Source organism: Anser anser (genome assembly GCF_964211835.1).
Source record: "Anser anser genome assembly, chromosome: 8".
In the NCBI taxonomy this organism is placed as follows: domain Eukaryota; kingdom Metazoa; phylum Chordata; class Aves; order Anseriformes; family Anatidae; genus Anser; species Anser anser.
In genome coordinates, this window is record NC_139728.1 from 27,010,784 (window position 1) to 27,020,576 (window position 9,793).

A 9,793-nucleotide genomic window follows, 5' to 3' on the forward strand; every position below is an offset into this window, starting at 1 on the left:
TCGGCGGCTTGGCCCCGGCCACCCTAAGGGGGCTTGACGCGCGGCGGAACTACACGGCGGCTTCCGGGAGGGCAGCGCGGCGGCATGGAGCGCTTCGTGGTGCGGCGGGCCCGCTCCCCGCAGGGCGCCCGCAGCGCCCGGCCGCAGCCCCCGGCCCTGCGGCAGGCCCCGCTCGAGGCCCTCAGGGCAGGTCCCGGGCGGGTCGCGGCCCCTGAGGGGACGGGGAGGGGGGGGGCCTGCAGCCCCCACGGCGGCTCACACGCCTCGAAACGCCGGGATCCCCTTTTGCAATTGAGATATTTGTAGTGCAGTATCCTTAAATTCCAAAATATTCCTTTCTAGCGGCTGTTCCCTACCGCTTCCCCTGAGTTTGACATAACAAGATCAAGCGTCTTGTCCCTTCTGTCTGTCCTGAGTACCCGTAACTCTGTGCCGCGTGTATTCCGTGCTCTGCTGCATGCCGTAATCAGTAATTCACATACCGATTGCAACCCCAGTAGCTGGGGTGAAGCCAACGTCCTTAATTATTGTAAGATCATTCCGCTTTCCTAAATGCTTTTCTCATTTGCAGAGAGTTGTGGTCGTGGAAGACATAAAGCGGTGGAAGTCTATGCTCGAGCTTCCTGGGCAACCGAAGGAGAATCTGATCGAAGCTTTGGAGGAGCTGAAGAAGAAAATACCTTCCAAGGAAGTGTTGCTTTCAACAAAAATAGGTACATCTTCTCTGATCTCACCTGAACGTCAGGCTTTGTTGTGTCTGCTTGCCTTGTCGGTGCAAAAGAGACCATCCCCCAAGCTTTTTAAAGATAAGAGGATGCTTTACTGCACCCTCACTCAGAGAAATCCCCAGCAGAAGGGCAGCGCCGTGCGGATAGCACAGGCTTGTACCTGACTGCTTTCTGTGGGATTTGGGGGAGGGGTGATGTGAGACTGCATGGTCCCTGCCTTTCCTGTCTGCAGATCATACATGGCACAGAATATCCAGGAGTGACAGACGGTCATGCTGGCCTTTTTTTTGCCAGTGAGAAGATGCCACTTGTTAGGCTTCTGTGGCTCTTGCAGCCCAGCCCGTTCAGGGAGGCTCTGAAAAAGTCTCAGGAAAAGCCTGAATGAACCAAACGTGACAAATGACAACTCAGAAGTAAGGGGAAAGGCACGGATTGCATCTCCTTTTCCAAGGCGAGGGGGGCTTTCTGAGTAGAGGATCTGCTGCAAGATCCACAGAAGCCTAACAGTGACATCTTCTGGCCAACGGCGCTACTGGTCAGAGAGAAATACCACGCTGGAAAAAGATCCCTTTTGTCTCCTCTCAAAGGAAAGTGTCTTTGCACGGGCAAGCCTGTGTCGAATGGGAAGATTCTGTTTGTGTCACCGTGATGTTTGTGTGTTAAAACACTATAGCAGCAACATCTGCTTCCTTAAAGGTGATTTGAGTTAAAAGGAAAAAAAAGTGCTCTTTGTTGGCTAATTTTACATACTTTCACCAGATCCACTATCTGCGTAGAAAATTTCTTTAATATGTAATTGTCTCCACACCTTGGTGTTGTGGCAAAGTCATTTTCAGCTGTATAACTCAGTTCCTTGCTAATTGCTCAGGCAAAATCACTTGCAGGAGTCAATGAGTGAGAACTTCAGTCTTCATTCCTAGTTATTTTATATTTACCTTTGCATCAGTGCTTTGCTTGTTTCGCTGACGCTGCCTGAATTAAAAGTGTGTTTGGCTGCTTGAGCACCAGCTTGGCTGGTGTATTTGGTCTCTGTACCAAAGCTGAAGGAGCTGTTGCTGTTTTCCAGGTCACACCGTGAATAAGATGCGCAAACATTCAGATCACGACGTGGCCAGCCTTGCCAAAGATGTTTACACGCAGTGGCGAACTTTCATCAAAAACCATTCAAACAGGCCCTCAATAGAAGTCAGGAGTGATCCCAAGACTGAGGCTTTCAGAAAGAACGCACGGAAGCTGCTTTGTGAAGCCCTGGATCTAGAGGTAGTGTTAATCTTTGGCTCAAAGGGTAATTCCTTGTAGGAACAAGCTGGACAAGCCTTTTTCAGTCATAGTTTCTATAAAGCTGGTCCTACTGGCAGAGTGGGGACAAGAGTGCTTATATTCAGTGATTCTCCCCATGTCCCCAGTTATCAGTGTCTTTTGTTTTAAAGGTAGATTTTATTTTAATTATTATTATTAAGCAAGTAAATGTGCTAATTGTAAGCGAGGTGTATATTGCACATTTACATAACCAGCCAACAGAATAGCTGCGTATCTACTTCAGCCGGGCTGTATAAGAAGTTAGTAGAACAAAGTTTTTACTGTTACTTATCAGCAGTTAAAACAACACTGGGACCTTCTGGGTGTTTCATATTTAAGTAATTAAACATTTGTAAATTGACATCTGTTGCGAAAACATAGAGGCAAGGTTGACAATATATAAAGTGGTGATAAATACCAGATCCCTCTGGTATCTTTAAGTAAACGAACAGGATTTTACTGTAAGGCTTAATGACTAGTTTGCTTGTCTATGAAACTCTGTAATAATTATCCTTTTAATTTATTCATTAGTTATCCTTTAAATGGCAAGAAAAGTGATAAGCACTCAAGTTTCAAAGCTGTGTGTTTGCTGTCTATGAGAACAACCTCTCCAACTTCCCATCCACCTGGACTGAGGCAGAACTAAAGGGTGACTTGCTGTGGGAATGCCTCAGAATGATTTTGTGGGGAGCTCACTTTTGCTGGGCTGCTGGGTCAAGCTTATTTCTTGCAAAGCAGCTCTGTGCATGGCAATAAGACTGCTGGTAAAGTTTGAGCCTATGGGACGTGAAGGCTGTGATATCACCCTCAAACAAGTGGTGTTGGGTAAGGCAGGACAAGGCAGAATCACCTCAGAACAGGACTCACCTGAAATTATGATGAGGAAAGCTGCCCTTCTGGCTTGCAGCTACCACCATATCTGCAGAGGGAGCTTATATCAGCACGATGAACAGCGTAGATAGGAGTGGGAGCCACAGAAGTACAGAAAGTGGAAAGCAGGGACACGAGAGGTGGATAAAGAGGGAGAATGGGGGCTGAATGGATTCGGTTGGACTTCTAGTGCAGACTGGCAGAGGGACAATTTAATGGTGGGTAGCAAAAAGAGAGTAAAAGTGTTGGGAAAGGACTTGGAGGAATACTGGTTGGTATGCTGGAATCTCCTGTATGTGAAGCATGGGAGATTCCCTGTAACAAAAGGCAGAAGTGAAATTAAAACAATTTCTTGATGGGCAGGGGATTTTTTTCTAAGCTGTGCTAAATTACAGATTTTGGCACATGTTGAAGCAATAACTACGTAATTAACGTTTAGTAAATCCCTTTCTGCGTTCTTAATTATACCTCTTTCCACACTCACAGAGCCCACATTTCCCTTTATAGCACCAGGCAGAGTTGCCAAGTGTTTGGCGTGTCTTAGAGTTGCTGTTGGAATCGAGTTTAAAATAGTATCCAAGGTGCCTTATATCAGCGAGATCAAAAAGTGATCTTAATGGAGACAGTACAACGTAGCTTACAATTGTAGTTCAACTGGATACCCAAAGCTAGCTGCAGATTAGTTTCCTGTCGTGATGGCAAAGCGCTGCCACCCAGCTGGAGATGTGAATATGTTCCCTGCTACTGACCATGTTGCTGTGTTCCTTAATTGCTAGGGTGGAATTAAATTGTTCTTCCTGTTGCACTTGTGATGAGAAGTAGATTTCCTCGAATCTATGCTGATTAACGAAGAAGCGCTGAAAAACACCAAACTCCAATTTCAGCCAGTCGGTCTCCTTATTAAATGTAGAGATCTAATTTTATACTTTGCTGTTTTCAGATTGATCACCCACTGGCTGAAAATATTGAGCGAGAAGCTTTTCATCTCTCTTCCCGTCTCATTAGCACGCCGTATCGCAGAATGGTGCGAGCTCTTGTCTTCTCATTGAAGCACAAACCTGAAATCCGAGCAGAAGTCAAGACTGGCACGCTCACTGTCCCTGCGTTTGTACAGAGCCATAAAAAGTGAGGTGTCGTGCTTGCTGCTGAACGAGAACTTCATGTGCCTGCATCTCCGTGGAACCGGGAACCCTTTCTGTTGTAAGGGGCGTGCAGAAGTGCTGACGGTGTGACTCACTTGGCACCGCTCTATTAACAGGGCTGCTGAAGGCAAGAACTACTAATGATGAAAGTGGTGCTGTAAATCAGAGTTGGTGGAAGTCTGCGTAGGGTTGTTGCTCAAAAAGTATCTTCTCCTCTGCTGTATATTTTCCTGCTAAAAAGCCATCCGTGCTGACTCACCTGTTTCTTACTTCTGTCAGTTTGTCGTGCCTCGGTTTGGCTTCATCCCTGAGATGGGTCTTCAGGTGTAATTATTTGAATAACATTTAACAGCTTTGTGCTGGGCTAATAGGAAATAGTGGGAATTCAGGGTAATTGTTCCATGGGAGGGGATTCCTAGAGGATAACTGCAAATCCTAGTTAACCATAAATCAGCCAAGTCTGCTGTAGCTGGACCCTGGATGTGGCAAGAGCTAGCTGTTTACCCAAGCCAGGGGATCTCCCCTGCATTCCACAGTTGGTTACAAACTGAATTTCGGTAATCCTCTATCCATCCTTCCATAGGCTCAGTCACCCTGCGATGGTGGGCATTTTCTGAAACCCTGGGGTGAAAACCAAAACGCCCTGGGGTATAGGTGCTATCTAATACCTCTGCTTAATGAGCAACTCACTCAGACTTGCATGCCTCCCTCATGATTAAAATCTGGTGCTTGTTTTTAGTGTATCATAAAAAAAAACAACTTGAAATGAATTTTCTAATTACAGTTAGGTTGTAAGGAAAATATTCCATGTAAAGGCTTTTTTTCCTCCAAAAAGAACGTGTTTCAGAATGATTGTGTAAACAAATTTAAGCAGCAAACTATTGTATGAATTTCTTCTAGTTATTAAAAACTGAAAATCTTGCCTTTCGTATTTACTCTGATTTCTTTAGTGCCACAAGTCATCTTGTTCTCTGTGTGCTATTATTAAGGCTGTGACAGGCACAGTCTTTCTCTGCTGGTAGGCAATAAAGCGCTCTCTGTTCTCTGTGCTGGTACAAGGGACTGGTCACAAACCATTTTCTGAGTTAACAGGGGCGAGAAGTCTAGTATACCATAAGGGAGTGTGCTTTGATCAGTCATGGTCAGCACTCTGCTCTCAAGAGAGAGTCACTTAAGGACAAATAATGCAGCGGGAAAGCTGCGCATTAGTCTGCGTTCACATCTTTATCCTAAACAGGACTGGGTGTCAGTAAGTGGATCTGCTAAATACTTTTTCTTCCCTGAACGCTTAAAAAAAAAATAACACCCAAAACTTACCTTAAATGTTGAACTCTGAAATTTATTACATAATTGCAGGTTCTCTTAAGAAGATCTGAACCCTGTTTTGTTTGCTTGGGCCAGTGTAAGACCATTGCTACTGTGTGTGTCATTAAGGTATCCTCATAGCTGGCTTTTCTCAAAACCGGCGCCCTGGCTGAGCCTAGGTGTGCAGAAATTTCGCTGGTAGGAAGTTAACGATAGGTATGTTGGAGAAAGTGCACCACAAATTGGCAGCCTGGGTGGCGACTATAGGGGTAACGTGTCAATAAAGATGTTAACACTTGATGACCAGTCTGTAGGAAGAGATGTGAAACCCCTCGATTTCTTACAAGCGATCAGATCCATTTCCCACTTAAAACAACCTCAGCCTGCACAGCTGTAGTTGAATTCACGTATCTTGGACTGTCGTGAAAGGGCTTCAGGATCAATGAGTGTCTTAGGTTTTGTTTCCAGAGCTGCAATGCCATGACCTGCAGTGTTTATTTTCAGCTTTCTGTTCCTGGTGCTGGGCTGTGTTTTCTATATTTAGGTAACGTGTGAGAAGCAAAAATGTGGGAAATGAGGAACTGCTGGTCCTCGTGAAAGCCAGAGCAGAGAAGTTTCCCACACAGCTCAGGTACACCAGTAGAACTTTGGCCTATCTATGCTGTGCTGTGCACTGGGTTGCAAAACACATCTAGTGGAGAGTAAGGAATCACCCAAACAGATACCGCTCAACCTGCGTGCAGGTAGCAGCAGCCAGCACTTGCTGTCTGAAAGCGAACTGCTCTACAGCAGTGACAGTTCTTCTGAGAACAACTCAACAAAATCCGCTTTTGTTTTTACAAGTTTGCTCTGGGAGCCCACTGTGACAGCGGGAAGGGATGGGGATGCTTTTCTCTCTTACTAGTAAACAGTCCTGTGGAAGGGATACCATTCGCAACAGCACTGTAAAATTTAAAAACAAGGTCAATGTGGACATCAGCAAGGGCCTGCCATGGCCTAGAGTACTTTCTTTGCAAAACCCGATTGCATCTCAGCCTGTGCATGTTAGCTTTTGAAGTGGTGCAAGCCACCAGAGATACCAGCTGTCAGCAGGCCTGCCTGGCATCCGTTTGCTGTAACCTCGCAAGCTGCCCAAACAGTGCAGTCACAGCGCTTTCCCCAGCCCGCAGGCAGCGCGGAACAACTTGGAGATGCACCTGAGCTCTTCTGCTCCACACAAACTACAGGCTCTGTTTCTTCTACGCCATCAGACTTTGTTTTGGGTAGAAGCAAAGTCCTACCAGGCCCATCTCTTTTAGGTGACTTTATCACGTCCGCTCCTGGTCCCTGATACCTCTCTTTTCTGAACAGGCTCAGGGAAGAGAGATTTTGTTGTTGCTCAATCTATTTTGGATGGATGCCTTTCAGCTCTTTGAAGCACACATTGCAGAGAAGAGTTTTTGGCCTCATTCTCAGTATGTACCAAATATTTTTCTTTTGGGAATTAACTGCAGGGATGCGGTTACTGCATACCAGAAAACACATCTAAATTTCCTCTATTTAAGGGCTCATACTTTTACAACTTGTTTTCTAAGGAACCTAGGCATATAGCTCTGGGTCCAGCTCTTGCCACCTGATGTTGAAGCTAGCAGGAACGTTTGGGATGAAGATTCGCAGGCTGAGCATTGCATACGACTGACTGAAGGAACTGGAAGAGATCTCCAAGGGCTGGGCTTGAGACTTGCAGCACAGGGGGGAAACGCAGAGAACAAGGAAATGGTGTAAGGACAAAACCAGGAAGGAAGGTGGGGGAAAAAGACAAAACCTGAGAAGAAAAAGCAATAGGCCAAAACAGGGCTTTATTTTCTCAAAGAGTGATGCTGAGTGGGATGAGGGGATGCTCAGTACCTCGGTACTCAGCAGCCAAATTTTAAATTACTCTACAAAGACCAGATTTGCCCTCTTTGTTGGAAGCTGGCTGTTGGAAGTGAGGGTTTGAGTGCCCTGTGCCACGTCCCTGTGCCAGCAGCACTGACGAGCCACGGTGCAGGGACACGTGGGGCCTGCAGGACCGTCCCCAGCTTGGTTTCTCCCACCACAAGGGTCACACATCCAGCTGGGGGGCAAAAAGGCCCCTCGGGCCTCCTGGGGTTAGGTCTTACTGATCCGGGTGTGCACGTCTGCTTTCGCCTCTGGTTTTACTCTGTGGCTGTTGTGTGGTGGCAGCCGCAGGGTGCCAGGAAGACACTTGACAAAGGCAGGGACTCCACAAGCTCCTGTCTTCACGCTGGGGAAACCCTTTCAGGTTAAAAGGAAGGATGGAAGATCTGAGCCGTGGCTCTCTCGGGCTGTGTTTCCCCGGCGCGGTGCCTTTGAAGTAGCTGGTGGCTTTTTTCAGGGGGAGCATTAAACCAAGGAGACACCCAATCTGGAGAAAAGGCGCTTCTTTTTTTCCCCCTTTTCCTACCAGATTAAGCACAGCCCACGCACTCCTTTCAGCACAAGAGTACACGAAGCTGAGGGATCTGTAGAGCCCTGCTGCACCCAGCAGAAAGAAGGGAAAGCCCTTCCTGGAGGTGAGCAGCAATCCCCATCAGCAGGCGGGGCGAAGGAGGGCTTCATCCCGCTGCAAATTGCTTGGGCGAGAGAAGAAGGGAGTAGAGGAGAACTCCCCGTCCTTCCTGAAAGAGAGCACACAGTGCCTCAGCGTTTTTCATCTTTCTAAGAGGCTCTTCAAAGGTTTCTCCACAAAGAACCCAAACTTTCAGATCTCCTTCGCTGGCAGCCCGGCCATGCGAAGGGTTTGCTCGGCTGGTGGCTGGCCCTGGGCTGAGAGGTGTTCAGGCAAGGAGCAGCCCCAGATGTCTTCGCACAGCCCCCCCGTGCCCCTCCCCTGATGAAGGGGAACCGCAGCCCCCCCCCCTGCACCCACCTCCCTCTGCAGTACTGCAGCTCTCGTGGCGGGGGCAGACACAATTTGGCTCACGGAGCCGACAAAGAGCTGCAAGAGCCTGGCCAGGTGGCTCCCGACACCGCAGCGCTGGGTTACGAGGGCAGCAGGGGAAACTGAGGCATGGAGGTGCTCCGGCAGGCTGAGGGATGCAAACAGGGGAAGCCCATGCCAGGGTTACGCTGCAGTTAATGATGCTCTAATTCTGCTGGCAGTCCACTGAACGACATCTACGATCGCTGTCAATTAGGCTAGATTATGGGATAATCCCTGCTAATTACATACTGTTACATACCGAGCAGTTATCTCCCTGTAAAGGGTGCCCCTATGATGGACAAACGCTCTTCTTTTAACGCAGCCAGCCCAGATGGCAAAACCCTTTTTCCTGCAGCCAATATTTTGCCTCAGCTGAAACGCCCACACTGCAAACACCGCGCTCTTGTCCCGGATGGCCGGAGGAAGAAGAGGGTGGCCGTGAGGGGCAGGGCCAGCCCGAGAGGGGAGGCAGGGGCAGCCTCGAAGCCAGACCCCGCGGACCTGCCATGCTGCCAGGGCTGGGAGCGAGCACCCCAAGGGCTGTGCTGCAGCAGGGAGCCCTGCCAGCCCCCAGGGACGCTCGGGCAAGGCTGTTGGCAGCTCGGGGTTTGGGGTAACTTGTAAGGCGATGCCATCCTTTGAGCATAACTGCTCCCCGCGTTCCCCAAATGCCCCGTTTCACCTCTACACACCAAAACCCCCAGGGAGCAGGGGGGGAGGATGACCTTGCCGTCCCCAGGGGCGCGACGGCCGGGAAACGGGAGCGATGGCTGCTTAAAATAAGCCGGGAAACAACAACTCCCGGTAAACGCTGTCGTTGCATTTTTAATTGTCCATATGCTTGATCCATTATGTCTCCCCAGCTGGCGGGGCTGACGACGGCTGCCTCCTCATCTGTGCTGCCGAGGGTCTCCGGCGGGTACCTGCATCCACAAGGTAATAGGGCAGGTAACCAGGAGCACGGTGCTGGGGCTGGCTGTGTCCCCACGCTGTGCCCACCTCTACCCCGGTGTGCTCGGGGAAGCTGGCGTTAAACACCCCCCAAAAACCTCCCCGGGAGCAGCAAGCAAGGAGGTGTGAGTCTACCAGCTCCCCGTGCCGCCGCCCCAGGGCAGTCGCTATTAAATGAAATGTAGAGGCTTGCTCGAGGAGGGGATGCAGGTTTGGGCGGGGAGAGCGGATTAGAGGAGCAGAGCTGCCTCATTCCTGGCATTCTTGGAGAAAGGAAAAAATAAGATAAAGAGTGAAAGCGGGTTCAGAGCCAGACTTCACGGCCCCTGCACGGGACATCAGCTCACCGGGGCTGCCGGTGTTACAAACCCCGGTGTCCTGGATAACCCCAAACGTGTCCTGCACAGGGAACACCAGCATCTGCTCAGTATTTTGGAGCTGTTGCCTCTAAGGAGCATCTCTTCCCCGAGGCAGACAGTGCTGCTGCATACCGTGGCACGCTCCCAGCCACAGGGCATGCTTGGTGGGAAGGA

At 49.1% G+C, this 9,793-nt stretch overlaps 1 protein-coding gene across 1 annotated transcript; it reads left to right on the forward strand.

Annotated features, from left to right (window-relative positions):
- Positions 1-6: 6 nt before the first annotated feature.
- TCEANC2 (transcription elongation factor A N-terminal and central domain containing 2) lies at positions 7-4,960 on the forward strand. The gene is made up of 4 exons (XM_083846645.1): positions 7-190; positions 576-713; positions 1,795-1,988; positions 3,838-4,960. The coding sequence occupies exons 1-4, from the start codon at positions 85-87 to the stop codon at positions 4,024-4,026; spliced, it is 627 nt and encodes a 208-aa protein (XP_083702771.1). The 5' UTR covers positions 7-84; the 3' UTR covers positions 4,027-4,960.
- Positions 4,961-9,793: the final 4,833 nt, after the last annotated feature.

Bases quoted from the DNA above. Each gene is read 5' to 3' on its own strand.
- TCEANC2 (XM_083846645.1), top strand. From the start codon at position 85: ATGGAGCGCTTCGTGGTGCGGCGGGCCCGCTCCCCGCAGGGCGCCCGC. The intron at 191-575 runs GTCCCGGGCGGG...ATTTGCAGAGAG, and splicing joins GCTCGAGGCCCTCAGGGCAG to TTGTGGTCGTGGAAGACATA. The intron at 1,989-3,837 runs GTAGTGTTAATC...TGCTGTTTTCAG, and splicing joins GTGAAGCCCTGGATCTAGAG to ATTGATCACCCACTGGCTGA.